Consider the following 18,242-nt stretch of genomic DNA (forward strand, 5'->3'; position numbering starts at 1 on the left):
GGGGGTGGGTCTAACAGCTGTGGAAGAGGTCTCACAGACTGGGGGCGGGTCTAAAACCTGTAGAGGAGGTCTCACAGACTGGGGGCGTGTCTAAAACCTGTGGAAGAGGTCTCACAGACTGGGGGAGAGTCTAAAACCTGTGGAAGAGGTCTCACAGACTGGGGGCGGGTCTAAAACCTGTGGAGGAGGTCTCACAGATTGGTGGGTGGGTCTAAAACTTGTGGAGGAGGTCTCACAGACTGGGGGCGGGGCTAAACCTGTGGAGGAGGTTCTACAGAATGGGAGTGGGTCTAAAACCTGTGGAAGAGGTCTCACAGACTGGGGGCGGGTCTAAAACCTGTGGAGGAGGTCTCACAGACTGGGGCGGGTCTAAAACCTGTGGTGGTCTCACAGAATGGGGGCGGGACTAAAACCTGTGGTGGTCTCACAGAATGGGGGCGGGACTAAAACCTGTGGTGGTCTGACAGACTGGGAGCGGGGCTAAAACCTGTGGTGGTCTCACAGAATGGGGGCGGGACTAAAACCTGTGGAGGTGATCCTACAGAATGGGGGTGGGTCTAACAGCTGTGGAGGAGGTCTCACAGACTGGGGTGGATCAAGCTCTGACATCTCACCGACAAAATATCAAAACTTCAAGACTGATGGTGACTGTAATGATGCCTGTTTGTTAGCCATGTTGTTAGTCTTTTTTTTTTTATTCATTTATATTATTTATTTAAATTTTATGTTGAACTGTTTCGTGGGAGGTGCCTTGAGACTGCTTTTGCTGTGATTTGGCGCATTATAAGCTAATAAAATTTAAAGACTACTGAGGCACAAAGAGCAACAATCTCTGAAGGAAGCGGAACACAGACTGTCATCCAGTTCACACAGCGGTACCCTGGTGTCAGCACCGCTGCCTGGACAGGACTTATTAATGACTGATGGAAATTAAAGGTAGTCAATGAAGAAAAAAAAAAAGAGGACTGATGGTGGCGTAAACTCACAATAACTGATTATAAAAAGAAAACAAACAACAAAAAACAAAGAACTTGATGAGAAGAAAAAAGGTTCAGTTTCTTAAATCATCATCAAAGTGAAAAAAAACGTGATTTAGACACGAACTAACCAACCAACCAGATTTAAAAAATAGATAAAAATCACTTGTGCTTTGTGCCGTGAAGTTGTCACGTGATGGCGGCCTCACGCGCACGTGGTGATTGTTTGCGTCAAACTTACGTCGCACGTGAAATCTGGCGCAACAAACGAACCGCTCTGTCCCGCGCCGCCATCTTTGTCCCCGTTATCAAAGCTTCCGTTTTAGCATTTCAAAATAAGACGTTCAAAGTATTTAAGGCAGAAAAACTTTAGTTTCTGTCGTATAGTTTTGATGTCTTAAAAAAATTAAAATTTCGTACTTTATGTCGATTTCATTCCGCCAAAGACACATTCAATAACTTTCAGCCAGATGTTTTTGGTTTAACTTAATTTTTAATTTTTTATCAGGTTGGCTTACATCACTTCCCGTGAAGAGTCCAATCCGAAAGCAATAATAGGGTTTTTTTTTTTTTTTTTTTTCTTTCTTCTCCAAGGTTTCTAATGCGGTAGTAAAAGTTTGCTGCACATCTGACTCAGTCTACAGCCAATGCAGTTATAGATTTTCTGAAAAGAGCTCAGTTTGCAAGGAGACTTTAGTTTTGGCAGAAGCAGCTTCACAGTATCGCTGCTCTGTAAATTCAACGAAAAAACACAACTGTACCCATTCCTTTTGGAGACTTCTCACTCTGGAAGGAGTGAGAAGTCTCCAAAAGGAATGGGTGAGAGCTTAGAACATGACAATCGCTCTGCTCAGACTGTGGAGCAGCTGCTACTCAGCCCACTAGGTTTATACACAACCCCTGTCAATTAATGATGGAATCACCGGCCTCGGAGGATGTTCATTCAGCTGTTTAATTTTGTAGAAAAAAATCAGATCACAGACATGACACAAAACTAAAGTCATTTCAAATGGCAACTTTCTGGCTTTAAGAAACACTATAAGAAATCAGAAAAAATTGTGGCAGTCAGTAACGGTTACTTTTTTAGACAAAGCAGAGGGAAAAAAAATATGGAATCACTCAATTCTGAGGAATAAATTATGGAATCACCCTGTAAATTTTCATCCCCAAAACTAACACCTGCATCAAATCAAATCTGCTCGTTAGTCTGCATCTAAAAAGGAGTGATCACACCTTGGAGAGCTGTTGCACCAAGTGGACTGACATGAATCACGGCTCCAACACGAGAGATGTCAATTGAAACAAAGGAGAGGATTATCAACCTCTTAAAAGAGGGTAAATCATCACGCAATGTTGCAAAAGATGTTGGTTGTTCACAGTCAGCTGTGTCTAAACTCTGGACCAAATACAAACAACATGGGAAGGTTGTTAAAGGCAAACATACTGGTAGACCAAGGAAGACATCAAAGCGTCAAGACAAAAAACTTAAAGCAACCGAACTGTGACTGAACTGTAAGAAACCGCCTAAAGGAAATGGGATTTACATACAGAAAAGCTAAACGAAAGCCATCATTAACACCTAAACAGAAAAAAACAAGGTTACAATGGGCTAAAGAAAAGCAATCGTGGACTGTGGATGACTGGATGAAAGTCATATTCAGTGATGAATCTCGAATCTGCATTGGGCAAGGTGATGATGCTGGAACTTTTGTTTGGTGCCGTTCCAATAAGATTTATAAAGATGACTGCCTGAAGAGAACATGTAAATTTCCACAGTCATTGATGATATGGGGCTGCATGTCAGGTAAAGGCACTGGGGAGATGGCTGTCATTACATCATCAATAAATGCACAAGTTTATGTTGATATTTTGGACACTTTTCTTATCCCATCAGTTGAAAGGATGTTTGGGGATGATGAAATCATTTTTCAAGATGATAATGCATCTTGCCATAGAGCAAAAACTGTGAAAACATTCCTTGCAAAAAGACACATAGGGTCAATGTCATGGCCTGCAAATAGTCCAGATCTTAATCCAATTGAAAATCTTTGGTGGAAGTTGAAGAAAATGGTCCATGACAAGGCTCCAACCTGCAAAGCTGATCTGGCAACATCAATCAGAGAAAGTTGGAGCCAGATTGATGAAGAGTACTGTTTGTCACTCATTAAGTCCATGCCTCAGAGACTGCAAGCTGTTAGAAAAGCCAGAGGTGGTGCAACAAAATACTAGTGATGTGTTGGAGCGTTCTTTTGGTTTTCATGATTCCATCATTTATTCCTCAGAATTGAGTGATTCCATATTTTTTTCCCTCTGCTTGGTCTAAAAAAGTAACCGTTACTGACTGCCACAATTTTTTTTCCTGATTTCTTATAATGTTTCTTAAAGCCAGAAAGTTGCCATTTGAAATGACTTTAGTTTTGTGTCATGTCTGTGATCTGCTTTTTTTTTTCTACAAAATTAAACACCTGAATGAACATCCTCCGAGGCCGGTGATTCCATAATTATTGCCAGGGGTTGTGTGTGTGTGTGTGTGTGTGTGTGTGTGTGTGTGTGTGTGTGTGTGTGTGTGTATATATATATATATATATATATATATATATAAAATGTCCTTTATTTAACCAGGTAAAAGCCTAATTGAAATTAAAAGAGTGACCTGCTCAAGAAGGCAACACAACAACATGAACACAGACACATAAACTACACAACAAATATACAAAATGTAAATTTTTGTATACACAAATATACACATTTCAATGAATAAAATAATAATGACAACATCCAGCCAGCATGAAATACAGGTACAGTTACTAAAATGCCATCATAAAAACATGAGTATTCTGTACTTCTGTGAGTATGTGGAGTTAATATAAATTTGGCAGGTTATATTTTGCTGGATACGGCAAACACGCACCTAGTGATATTTGACTGGATCTCCTCGCTGATTGGTTAGTTCAAATGACATCATCGTAGAGTTTATATTAACATGGCGGTGCCCTTGGCAAAGTTGAACTGGATGATATTTCGCCGTTTGCGGCACCGGCAAAATAGCGGGTTGCCCCTAAATTTATTCACGATGGAATGGCCACGGTCAGGCGGGAACTTAAAGGCAATCAGAGTTTAAGATCTCCTTATTTCACATTCATGATAGTAGCTCGATATTGGTGATTTTCATTATTGAAAATTAGCATATTTTATCATTCACTATTTTCAGGGGTGGACTGATCAAAGGTTTTGCAGACATGACACTGACAGAGAAAAACAGGATAAACACACGTGCCGACGTGGACTTCTATATTTTCATTTTTATTCTGTCTTGAATTTGCAGGTTTTGTTTGTCATCTCCGCGCTACACAGAAAATTACCAAGACTGTAAAAATTATTTCCACTGCATGGTGAAAAGCTCTGGTGGACATAATTTTGGGTGTGGTGGAAATACTTTCAGGCACAGCTACGCCACGTTTCTGAGCTGCTTTTAGTGTCTAGAATCCCTCTGCCAGTAGGTGATTTTCTGTTCTGATTCAAACAACTTCATGGCACCCAAAACAGCATTTAAAGATGAAAAATTAGCACCAACACTCAATGCTGAGGGCACCGCCATGTTGAAATACCGTCTACGATGACGTCATTTGAACTAGCCAATCAGCGAGGAGATCCGTTCAAATATCACTAAATGCGTGTTTGCCGTATCCGGCAAAACATCCACTTCGTATAAATTAACACCAGAATAAGTTCAGATGTAGAATTTGATCAGTAAATCTTAATTTAAATGATGTCTTAGCATTTGACCAACTTTGTTCGTTTGACCACAGTGTGAGAATCTGCTCAATTAAAAGTAATATTTACTTGAACTTGAACTTATTTATTTGGCACACAACTCGTCAATAACAAAAACTGATACACAAGACAATTCCACAGTGACATGTGTGACCAAAAAGGGGGTGAGCAGAAGCAAAGCTTATAAAGTAGCTGAATAGTAGTAAAAAGTAATTACATAATAATAGTCAAATGAAGTAATAATAATAAATAGTAAAATCTGCACATTTAAAAGTAATATTTACAGTAATAGTCTAACAATAGTAAGTAAAGGTAAATATTGAGCTGTAGAAAGTTTTCTCATTGTCATTATTTTCTCTCATACAGGTGCTCTGGATGCTGCAGACAGCAGCTGGAGGCTGAAGTAAAGGAGCTGCTTATAAAGATGATGACACCCTTCAAATGACAAGTGGGTGGGACATACAGTCAATAATTCAAATGAACATTGTGACTGTTAGTATTAAGGTTTTTAAAATGTGCAGACAATTGTTACTGTAATAAAATTAATTCATTCATTTCACTCCAAACCACAGCACAACAAAGAAGATGCTCTGAAAACTCGAGCAAACACCCAACTTCAAAAGGAGCCATTCAAAGAGTGAAGGACCATCACATCTGGGAACGCGCTCTTCCTCTGACCGTGTCTGGGAACGCGCTCTTCCTCTGACCGTGTCTGGGAACGCATTCTTCCTCTGACCGTGCCTGGGAACGCATTCTTCCTCTGACCGTGTCTGTGAACGCGCTCTTCCTCTGACCGTGTCTGGGAACGCGCTCTTCCTCTGACCGTGTCTGGGAACGCGCTCTTCCTCTGACCGTGTCTGGGAACGCATTCTTCCTCTGACCGTGCCTGGGAACGCATTCTTCCTCTGACCGTGTCTGTGAACGCGCTCTTCCTCTGACCGTGTCTGGGAACGCGCTCTTCCTCTGACCGTGCCTGGGAACGCATTCTTCCTCTGACCGTGTCTGTGAACGCGCTCTTCCTCTGACCGTGTCTGGGAACGCGCTCTTCCTCTGACCGTGTCTGGGAACGCGCTCTTCCTCTGACCGTGCCTGGGAACGCATTCTTCCTCTGACCGTGTCTGTGAACGCGCTCTTCCTCTGACCGTGTCTGGGAACGCGCTCTTCCTCTGACCGTGTCTGTGAACGCGCTCTTCCTCTGACCGTGTCTGGGAACGCGCTCTTCCTCTGACCGTGTCTGGGAACAAGCTCTTCCTCTGACCATCTGGGAACGCGCTCTTCCTCTGACTGTGCCTGGGAACGCATTCTTCCTCTGACCGTGTCTGTGAACGCGCTCTTCCTCTGACCGTGTCTGGGAACGCGCTCTTCCTCTGACCGTGTCTGGGAACAAGCTCTTCCTCTGACCATCTGGGAACGCGCTCTTCCTCTGACTGTGCCTGGGAACGCGCTCTTCCTCTGACCGTGTCTGTGAACGTGCTCTTCCTCTGACTGTGCCTTGGACAGCTGTGGACCAAGTGCTGTGTGATGACCGACTTTCAGGGACCACTTGATATGAAAGTCTATATTCCTGCTGAATAAAGCATCATTTTTTGTCTTCATTTAAATATGACTTGATAGCACGTCTGAGTTTTTTTATTATTTATTACACACACAGACACTCAGACAGACACACACATAGACACAGACACACATAGAGCCAGAAACAACAAGAAACACACAGACAGACAGAGAGACACACACTCAGAAAGACAGACACACACATAGACACAGACATAGACACACAGAGACATAGACACAGTCAGACACACACTTAGACAGACACACACATAGACAGACAGATACACACAGACACACACACATAGACAGACACACACAGACACAGACACATAGACAGACACACAGACAGACACAGAGAAACACACACACATTGACAGACAGACACACACAAATGGCCAGACACATAGACACACACACACAGACACACACAGACACATAGACTCAGATAGACACAGACGGACACACCCACATAGACTTAGACACACACACATAGACCGTTACACAGACAGGCACACACACATAGACACAGACACACAGACAGACACAGAGAAACACACACACATTGACACAGACACACACAAATGGCCAGACACACACATTGACACAGACACACACAAATGGCCAGACACAGACACACACAGAAGCATAGACACACACTCAGACAGACAGACATAGACACAGACAGATATACATACACACACATAGACAGACACAAACAGACACAGTCAGACACACATATACATAGACACACATACAGACACACAAACAGACACACACACACTTAGACACACAGACAAAAACAGACACACACACACTTAGACACAGACACAAACAGACATACACATACACACAGACAGACACACACAGACACAGACACACACACGTAGACACACAGACACATATAGACAGACATACATAGACACACACAAACAGACAGACATGCACACACATAGATACAGACACATATAGACAGACAGACACATACAGATACAGACACAGACACAGAAAGACAGACACATACAGATACAGACACATATAGACAGACAGACACACACGCACACTCAGACACATAGACACAGACAGACACAGAAAGACAGACAGACACACACACATAGACACAGACAGACACAGAAAGACAGCACATACAGATACAGACACATAGACAGACAGACACATAGACACAGACAGACACAGACACAGAAAGACAGACACATACAGACACAGACACACACTAAGACAGACACACACACACTTAGACACAGACAGACAAACATACACACAGACAGATACAGACACACAAAGACAGACACAGATATGCACACACAGACAGATACAGACAGACACACATAGACACAGACAGACACAGATACACAGACACACACATAGACAGACAGACATACAGACAGATACACACACACATAGACATAGACACACACACACAGACAGACACACATACACCTAGAAACAGACACAAACGGATAGACACACGCACAGATGCACACAGACACACACATATAGACAAGACAGATATATAGACACAAACAGACAGACACACACACATAGACACAGACACACAGACTCAGACAGATATTCACACAGACAGACACACACACTCAGACACAGAGACACACACAAATAGACACAGACAGGCACACACACACACATAGACACAGACACACACTTAGACACACATAGACACACACTTAGACACAGACAGACACATAGATAGACAGACACACACAGACAGATACACAGACAAACAGACATACACACAGAAAGACAGACACACACATAGATACAGACACACACACAGACACATAGACAGACAGACACAGATAGACACATACAGATACACACACACAGATACAGACACACATAGACACAGACACACACACACACTTAATCACAGACAGACAGACAGACATACACAGACAGACACACACACATTGACACAGACACACATATAGACACAGACAGACACACACAGACACACACACTTAGACACAGACAGACACATAGATAGACAGACACACACAGACAGATACACAGACAAACAGACATACACACAGAAAGACAGACACACACATAGATACAGACACACACACAGACACATAGACAGACAGACACAGATAGACACATACAGATACAGACACACACACAGATACAGACACACATAGACACAGACACACACACACTTAATCACAGACAGACAGACAGACATACACAGACAGACACACACACATTGACACAGACACACATATAGACACAGACAGACACACACAGACACACACACTTAGACACAGACAGACACATAGATAGACAGACACACACAGACAGATACACAGACAAACAGACATACACACAGAAAGACAGACACACACATAGATACAGACACACACACAGACACATAGACAGACAGACACAGATAGACACATACAGATACACACACACAGATACAGACACACATAGACACAGACACACACACACACTTAATCACAGACAGACAGACAGACATACACAGACAGACACACACACACATTGACACAGACACACATATAGACACAGACAGACACACACAGACACACACACATACACAGACAGACACACACACAGACACATACTGATTGCTTGTGGGTGACAGTGTGGTGTCACTGTGGCCGCCGAACACGTGATGCTGTTAGTTGTTAATTTAATTATTTTAGGCACAACAGGAAGTCAGTTGTCTGTTTGGAGGATTGAAGGTCACTGCTGCCAGAACATTTCAGAATGAAAACACAACAGATTCACACGTCACAAAGACACAATGGATTAACAACAGCGTGGGAAACACACACACACATTTCTGTGTGGTTCATTCTGTGTGTTTCTTGTGTTTGTGCTTCTCTGTGTGTTTCTCTGTCTCTGTGTTTGTATGTGCATGAGTGTGTATCTTTTGTGTGTGTGTGTTTGTGTGTGTTTCTTTGAGTGTTATGTGTGTGAGTTTGTGTATTTCTGTGTGTGTGTTTGTGTGTGCATGAATTTCTGTATGTGCGTGAGTTTGTGTATTTTGGTGATTGTGTGCTTGTGTGTGTGCTTCTCTGTGTGTTTGTGTGTTTTGTTATGTGTGTTTCTGTGTGTTTGCATGTGTACGTGCATACGTTGGTGTTTCTAAGTGTGTGTTTCTTTTTGTGTGTTTCTGTGTGTGGTTCGTTGTGTGTTCATTTCTGTGTTACTTTGTGTTCGTTTGTGTGTAGTTTGTTGTGTGTTTCTGTGTGTATTTGCGTGAGTTTGTGTATTTCTGTGTGCGTGTTTGTGTGTATGTGAGTGAGTTTGTGTATTTTTGTGTGTGTTTGTATGTGCGTGAGTTTGTGTATTTCGGTGTGTGCTTGTGTGTTTCTTTGTGTGCTTCTCTGTGTGTTTGCATGTGTATGCATTTCTTTTTGTGTTTCTGTGTGTGGTTCATTTGTGTGTTTCTCTGTGTGCGTTTGTGTGTGGTTCTTTGTGTGTGTTTCTGTGTGTGCTTGTCTGTGTGTGTTTTTCTGTGTCGGTGTGTTTGTGTGTGCATGTTTCTTTGAGTGCGTGTATGTGTGTGAGTTTGTGTATTTCGGTGTGTGCTTGTGTGTTTCTTTGTGTGCTTCTCTGTGCGTTTGTGTATTTCGTTATGTGTGTTTCTGTTTGCATATGTATGTGCATGAGTTTGTGTATTTCTGTGTGTGTTTCTGTGTTTGTGTTGTGTGTCTTTCTTTTTGTGTTTCTCTTGTGTGTGTGCTTCTTTTTGTGTGTTTGTGTGTGGTTCATTGTGTGTGTGTGTTCGTGTATGTATTTGCATGAGTTTGTGAATTTCTGTGTGTGTTTCTGTGTTTGTGTTGTGTGTCTTTCTTTTTGTGTTTCTCTGTGTGTGTGCTTCTTTTTGTGTGTTTGTGTGTGGTTCATTGTGTGTGTGTGTTCGTGTGTGTATTTGCATGAGTTTGTGAATTTCTGTGTGTGTTTCTGTGTTTGTGTTGTGTGTCTTTCTTTTTGTGTTTCTCGTGTGTGTGCTTCTTTTTGTGTGTTTGTGTGTGGTTCATTGTGTGTGTGTGTTCGTGTGTGTATTTGCATGAGTTTGTGAATTTCTGTGTGTGTTTCTGTGTTTGTGTTGTGTGTCTTTCTTTTTGTGTTTCTCTGTGTGTGTGCTTCTTGTTGTGTGTTTGTGTGTGGTTCATTGTGTGTGTGTGTTCGTGTGTGTATTTGCATGAGTTTGTGAATTTCTGTGTGTGTTTCTGTGTTTGTGTTGTGTGTCTTTCTTTTTGTGTTTCTCTTGTGTGTGTGCTTCTTTTTGTGTGTTTGTGTGTGGTTCATTGTGTGTGTGTGTTCGTGTGTGTATTTGCATGGGTTTGTGAATTTCTGTGTGTGTTTCTGTGTTTGTGTTGTGTGTCTTTCTTTTTGTGTTTCTCTGTGTGTGTGCTTCTTTTTGTGTGTTTGTGTGTGGTTCATTGTGTGTGTGTTCGTGTGTGTATTTGCATGAGTTTGTGTATTTCTGTGTGTGTTTGTGTATGTGCGTACGTTTCATGTATTTCTGTGTGTTTTTTGTGTATGTGCGTGAGTTTGTTTCTGTCATTTAATTTTTTGGATTTTTGTTCATTTTCTTCAGGACCATGTGATGAAAAAACAACTTGGATGTTTTCTCACCATGTCAGCGAAACTCTGATGATGTCACTGAAGTTTAGTGTTTCCCTGTGAGTGAGATTAAAGCCCAAAGACAAACTACTCATTTAAGGATCTCACACACACACACACACACACACACACACACACACACACACACACACACACACACACACACACACACACACACACACACACACACACACACACACACACACACACACACACACACAGAAACATGCCGTGTGTATAATTGATATTGTGGGTTATTAACACACAAACACACACACAGATACACAAAAACACACAGAAACACACCGTGTGTATAATTGATATTGTGGGTTAATTAACACAAACACAAACTGTGTATAAATGCAGCTGCAGACCATTTCTGTCAGTCTGCTAAACGACACTTCAACACGCCAATGAGGTATACACACGCACTCACCCACACGAAGTCGGAGTAAGGGTCGTTATTGTGTTGGGTCACAGTGTGGGGTTCGAGGTGCTGTTGGTAAAATGTGATTGTTGTTTTTTGTGTGTTTGTTGTGAAAGTTGTGTGTTGTTTATTGTGTGTTGTGGATGTGTGTTGTTTGTTGTGTACTGTGCTTTGTGTCATGTTATGTGCTGTGTATTGTGCATGTTGTGAGTTGTGCATTGTGTATTGTGAATTGTGTGTTGTGTAGTGTGTAGTGTGATGTGTATTGTGTTTTGTGTACTGTGCGTTGTGTGTTGTGTTTTGTGTGTTGTGAATTGTATGTGGTTTGTTATGGATGCTGTTTGTTTGTACTGTGTGTTGTGTGTTGTATATTGTGTGGTGTGTATTGTGTGTTATGTATTGTGTGATGTGTTTTGTGTGTTGTGCATTGTGTGATGTGTATTGTTTGTTGTGTGTTGTGCATTGTGTGTTGTTTATTGTGTTTTGTGCGTTGTGTGTTGTGTGATGTGTATTGTGTGCTGTGCATTGTGTGATGTTTATTGTGTGTTGTATATTGTGTGTTGTGCACTGTGTTGTGTGATATGTATTGTGTCTCTTGTGCATTGTGTGTTGTGTATTGTGTTGTGTGATCTGTTGTGTGTTGTGCATTGTGTCGTGTGATGTGTATTGTGTGATGTTTATTGTGTGTTATGTATTGTGTGTTGTGTGATTTGTATTGTGTGTTGTGCATTGTTTGTTGTGTGTTTTGCACTGTGTGTTGTGCATTGTGGGATGTGTATTGTGTGTTGTGCATTGTGTGTCATGTATTGTGTATTGTTTGTTGTGTGTTGTGTTTTGTGTGTTGTGGGCTTCATAGATAATTGGCAAAGCTTCTGGGGAAAACCTGGTCTTGTTAGGAGAGACGGCATCCATCCCACTTTGGATGGAGCAGCTCTCATTTCTAGAAATCTGGCCAATTTTCTTAAATCCTCCAAACCGTGACTATCCAGGGTTGGGACCAGGAAGCAGAGTTGTAGTCTTACACACCTCTCTGCAGCTTCTCTCCCCCTGCCATCCCCTCATTACCCCATCCCCGTAGAGACGGTGCCTGCTCCCAGACTACCAATAACCAGCAAAAATCTATTTAAGCATAAAAATTCAAAAAGAAAAAATAATATAGCACCTTCAACTGCACCACAGACTAAAACAGTTAAATGTGGTCTATTAAACATTAGGTCTCTCTCTTCTAAGTCCCTGTTAGTAAATGATATAATAATTGATCAACATATTGATTTATTCTGCCTTACAGAAACCTGGTTACAGCAGGATGAATATGTTAGTTTAAATGAGTCAACACCCCCGAGTCACACTAACTGTCAGAATGCTCGTAGCACGGGCCGGGGCGGAGGATTAGCAGCAATCTTCCATTCCAGCTTATTAATTAATCAAAAACCCAGACAGAGCTTTAATTCATTTGAAAGCTTGACTCTTAGTCTTGTCCATCCAAATTGGAAGTCCCAAAAAACAGTTTTATTTGTTATTATCTATCGTCCACCTGGTCGTTACTGTGAGTTTCTCTGTGAATTTTCAGACCTTTTGTCTGACTTAGTGCTTAGCTCAGATAAGATAATTATAGTGGGCGATTTTAACATCCACACAGATGCTGAGAATGACAGCCTCAACACTGCATTTAATCTATTATTAGACTCTACTGGCTTTGCTCAAAATGTAAATGAGTCCACCCACCACTTTAATCATATCTTAGATCTTGTTCTGACTTATGGTATGGAAATAGAAGACTTAACAGTATTCCCTGAAAACTCCCTTCTGTCTGATCATTTCTTAATAACATTTACATTTACTCTGATGGACTACCCAGCAGTGGGGAATAAGTTTCATTACACTAGAAGTCTTTCAGAAAGCGCTGTAACTAGGTTTAAGGATATGATTCCTTCTTTATGTTCTCTAATGCCATATACCAACACAGTGCAGAGTAGCTACCTAAACTCTGTAAGGGAGATAGAGTATCTCGTCAATAGTTTTACATCCTCATTGAAGACAACTTTGGATGCTGTAGCTCCTCTGAAAAAGAGAGCTTTAAATCAGAAGTGTCTGACTCCGTGGTATAACTCGCAAACTCGTAGCTTAAAGCAGATAACCCGTAAGTTGGAGAGGAAATGGCGTCTCACTAATTTAGAAGATCTTCACTTAGCCTGGAAAAAGAGTCTGTTGCTCTATAAAAAAGCCCTCCGTAAAGCTAGGACATCTTTCTACTCATCACTAATTGAAGAAAATAAGAACAACCCCAGGTTTCTTTTCAGCACTGTAGCCAGGCTGACAAAGAGTCAGAGCTCTATTGAGCTGAGTATTCCTTTAACTTTAACTAGTAATGACTTCATGACTTTCTTTGCTAACAAAATTTTAACTATTAGAGAAAAAATTACTCATAACCATCCCAAAGATGTATCATTATCTTTGGCTGCTTTCAGTGATGCCGGTATTTGGTTAGACTCTTTCTCTCCGATTGTTCTGTCTGAGTTATTTTCATTAGTTACTGCATCCAAACCATCAACATGTCTATTAGACCCCATTCCTACCAGGCTGCTCAAGGAAGCCCTACCATTATTTAATGCTTCGATCTTAAATATGATCAATCTATCTTTGTTAGTTGGCTATGTACCACAGGCTTTTAAAGTGGCAGTAATTAAACCATTACTTAAAAAGCCATCACTTGACCCAGCTATCTTAGCTAATTATAGGCCAATCTCCAACCTTCCTTTTCTCTCAAAAATTCTTGAAAGGGTAGTTGTAAAACAGCTAACTGATCATCTGCAGAGGAATGGTCTATTTGAAGAGTTTCAGTCAGGTTTTAGAATTCATCATAGTACAGAAACAGCATTAGTGAAGGTTACAAATGATCTTCTTATGGCCTCGGACAGTGGACTCATCTCTGTGCTTGTTCTGTTAGACCTCAGTGCTGCTTTTGATACTGTTGACCATAAAATTTTATTACAGAGATTAGAGCATGCCATAGGTATTAAAGGCACTGCGCTGCGGTGGTTTGAATCATATTTGTCTAATACAGGGGTGGGCATCGAGGGCCGAGACACTGCAGGTTTTCCATGTAACCAATCACCTCAGCAGGTGGTTGCTGATGAGCTTCTGCTCTGAACATAAACACCTGATCATTAATGAAATCACCTGCTGAGGCGATTGGTTGCACGGAAAACCTGCAGTGTCTCGGCCCTTTATGGCACATGATTGCCCACCCCTGGTCTAATAGATTACAATTTGTTCATGTAAATGGGGAATCTTCTTCACAGACTAAAGTTAATTATGGAGTTCCACAAGGTTCTGTGCTAGGACCAATTTTATTCACTTTATACATGCTTCCCTTAGGCAGTATTATTAGACGGTATTGCTTAAATTTTCATTGTTACGCAGATGATACCCAGCTTTATCTATCCATGAAGCCAGAGGACACACACCAATTAGCTAAACTGCAGGATTGTCTTACAGACATAAAGACATGGATGACCTCTAATTTCCTGCTTTTAAACTCAGATAAAACTGAAGTTATTGTACTTGGCCCCACAAATCTTAGAAACATGGTGTCTAACCAGATCCTTACTCTGGATGGCATTACCCTGACCTCTAGTAATACTGTGAGAAATCTTGGAGTCATTTTTTATCAGGATATGTCATTCAAAGCGCATATTAAACAAATAAGTAGGACTGCTTTTTTGCATTTACGCAATATCTCTAAAATCAGAAAGGTCTTGTCTCAGAGTGATGCTGAAAAACTAATTCATGCATTTATTTCCTCTAGGCTGGACTATTGTAATTCATTATTATCAGGTTGTCCTAAAAGTTCCCTGAAAAGCCTTCAGTTAATTCAAAATGCTGCAGCTAGAGTACTGACGGGGACTAGAAGGAGAGAGCATATCTCACCCATATTGGCCTCTCTTCATTGGCTTCCTGTTAATTCTAGAATAGAATTTAAAATTCTTCTTCTTACTTTTTTTTGAATAATCAGGTCCCATCTTATCTTAGGGACCTCATAGTACCATATCACCCCAATAGAGCGCTTCGCTCTCAGACTGCAGGCTTACTTGTAGTTCCTAGGGTTTGTAAGAGTAGAATGGGAGGCAGAGCCTTCAGCTTTCAGGCTCCTCTCCTGTGGAACCAGCTCCCAATTCAGATCAGGGAGACAGACACCCTCTCTACTTTTAAGATTAGGCTTAAAACTTTCCTTTTTGCTAAAGCTTATAGTTAGGGCTGGATCAGGTGACCCTGAACCATCCCTTAGTTATGCTGCTAAGCGCTATATAAATGCAGTCCATTTACCATTTGTGCATTGTGTTGTGCATTGTGCGATGTTTTTTGTGCATTGTGTGTTGTGCATTGTGCGATGTGCATTGTGTGGTGTGCATTGTGTGTCATTTATTGTGTATTTTTTTGTTGTGTTTTGTGTGATGTTTGTGTGTTATGTATTGTATTGTGTGATCTGTTGTGTGTTGTGCATTGTGTGTTGTGTGATGTGTATTGTGTGTTGTGCATTGTGTGATATGTATTGTGTGTTGTGTATTGTGTGTTGTGTGGTATGTATTGTGTCTCTTGTGCATTGTGTGTTGTGTATTGTGTGTTGTGTGTTGTGCATTGTGTGTCATGTATTGTGTGTTGTGCAATGTGTATTGTTTGTTGTGCATTGTGTGATATGTATTGTGTGTTGTGTATTGTGTGTTGTGTGGTATGTATTGTGTCTCTTGTGCATTGTGTGTTGTGTATTGTGCATTGTGTGTCATGTATTGTGTGTTGTGCAATGTGTATTGTTTGTTGTGTATTGTGTGATGTGTATTGTGTGTTGTGCATTGTGTGATGTGTATTGTTTGTTGTGTGTTGTTTTTTGTGAACTTGAACTTATTTATTTGGCACACAACTCGTTGTGCATTGTATGATGTGTATTGTTTGTTGTATGTTGTGTATTGTGTGTTGTGCATTGTGTGATGTGTATTTTGTGTTGTGAATTGTGTTGTGTATTGTTTGTTGTGTGTTGTACATTGTGTAATGTGTACTGTGAGCGGTGCATTGTGTGATGTGTATTGTGTGTTGTCTATTGTGTGTTGTGTTTTGTGCATTGTGTGATGTGTATTGTTTGTTGTGTTTTGTGTGATATGTATGTGTTGTGTGTTGTGCATTGTGTGATGTGTATTGTGTGTTGTGTATTGTGTGATCTGTTTTGTGTTGTGCATTGTGTGATGTGTACTGTGTGTTGTTTTGTGCATTGTGTGTTGTGTGATGTGTTTTGTGTGTTGTGCATTGTGTGATGTGTATTATGTTGTGTGTTGTGTTTTGTGCGTTGTGCATTGTGTGTTGTGTATTGTGTTATGTATTGTGTGTTGTGGGATGTGTATTGTGTGCTGTGCACTGTGTGAGTACACTCATCTACTGCACTCTACTGGTGGTTGGCTCTCACTGCGGTATTGTATCACTTCCTGTTCCGGAGCACAGCGGTGTTTTGCTGTATCTGTTAGCTGTTTAATCTGCATAGTTAGATTGATCTAGATAACTAGATAACGATTTGTTTCACAGTGTAATCTTCACGTGCCTTAACTAAAGCACTACCTCTGCTGAATCACCTCTAAATTATTATTATTATTATTATTATAAAATTATTACATTATTCACTTTGTGTGTTTTTAGGAATCCGCTAGCTAGTCCAGCTACTAGCTCTTAGCTGGTTTAGCATGGCAGCTTCTCCTGTCTCTCCCGCACTTTTCTGCTCTGGGTGTGAAATGTTTAGTTATTCCTCGGCCTCCTTTAGCAGTAACGATACTTGTAATAAGTGTAGCTTGTTTGTAGCTTTGGAGGCCAGGCTGGGCGAACTGGAGACTCGGCTCCGCACCGTGGAAAATCCTACAGCTAGCCAGGCCCCTGTAGTCGGTGCGGACCAAGGTAGCTTAGCCGCCATTAGCTGTCCCCCAGCAGATCCCGAGCAGCCGGGAAAGCAGGCCGGCTGGGTGACTGTGAGGAGGAAGCGTAGTTCCAAACAGAAGCCCCGTGTACACCACCAACCTGTTCACATCTCTAACCGTTTTTCCCCACTCTGCGACACATAGGTATTAAAGGCACTGCACTGCAGTGGTTTGAATCATATTTATCTAATAGATTACAATTTGTTCATGTAAATGGGGAGTCTTCTTCACAGACTTAAGTTAATGCTGCATGATGATGTCATACTGCAGTAAGTGTAGTTTCAAGCTGCTGAAATGGTTTTTGCTGCCCAAATATCCACGAGTGGAAGTGGAAAGACGTGAAGTCTGTGTGACCTAAAGAACTACCTGAGGACCAGCAGTGGGGCCGGACACACCAGGGACCCGGGGTCACTCCTGGTAATTAACCCTCAGAGAACACGGGGCCTACAACCAAATCATCAGTGTTTTTGTTCTTAACCACAACAACAGGCACTTTGTGCCGTTATGAAGACATCAAAGGTGGGTGAAAGATTTTCTCTCTGCTGCTGTTTTGTTCCCTGAGGGTGTCGGCTGCATGTGGAGGTCTGTGGATGTTTGTGTTGAACAGCAGGTTTGTGTGTGAATTGGTTCATTCTGCATGTCATCAGTGACTGTGCACATCAGAACGTGGCTTTGTGTGCTCACGCACATGAACGTGGCAGAGGTGCAGCAGAGCGCCGTCACGACACACGAGCCCTTATTTCATAACACCCTCATAAAAATACCAAACTACGGCAGCGTATGCACTGGATAAAAAATAAATGAATAGAACCCCGATCTCATAATTATGAGAAAAGATCAGGTGTCTAAAGTGTTTTATATAAATACTTCCATACTTCTAGTCCATCAGTAAAGAAGCAGGCTGAGGTTAGCTGATGATAA

At 41.4% G+C, this 18,242-nt stretch overlaps 1 protein-coding gene across 1 annotated transcript in view; it reads right to left on the reverse strand.

Annotated features, from left to right (window-relative positions):
* adhfe1 (alcohol dehydrogenase iron containing 1) overlaps window positions 1-1,293 on the reverse strand; it is a 62,031-nt gene extending 60,738 nt beyond the window's left edge. Inside the window, exon 1 of the mRNA XM_034183698.1 lies at window positions 1,219-1,293. Coding sequence (XP_034039589.1) covers window positions 1,219-1,271 — 53 coding nt within the window. The 5' untranslated portion in view covers window positions 1,272-1,293. The remainder of the gene's footprint in view (window positions 1-1,218) is intronic.
* Window positions 1,294-18,242: the final 16,949 nt, after the last annotated feature.

The sequence above is a fragment of the Thalassophryne amazonica genome, chromosome 12, assembly GCF_902500255.1.
Source record: "Thalassophryne amazonica chromosome 12, fThaAma1.1, whole genome shotgun sequence".
Lineage (NCBI taxonomy): Eukaryota > Metazoa > Chordata > Actinopteri > Batrachoidiformes > Batrachoididae > Thalassophryne > Thalassophryne amazonica.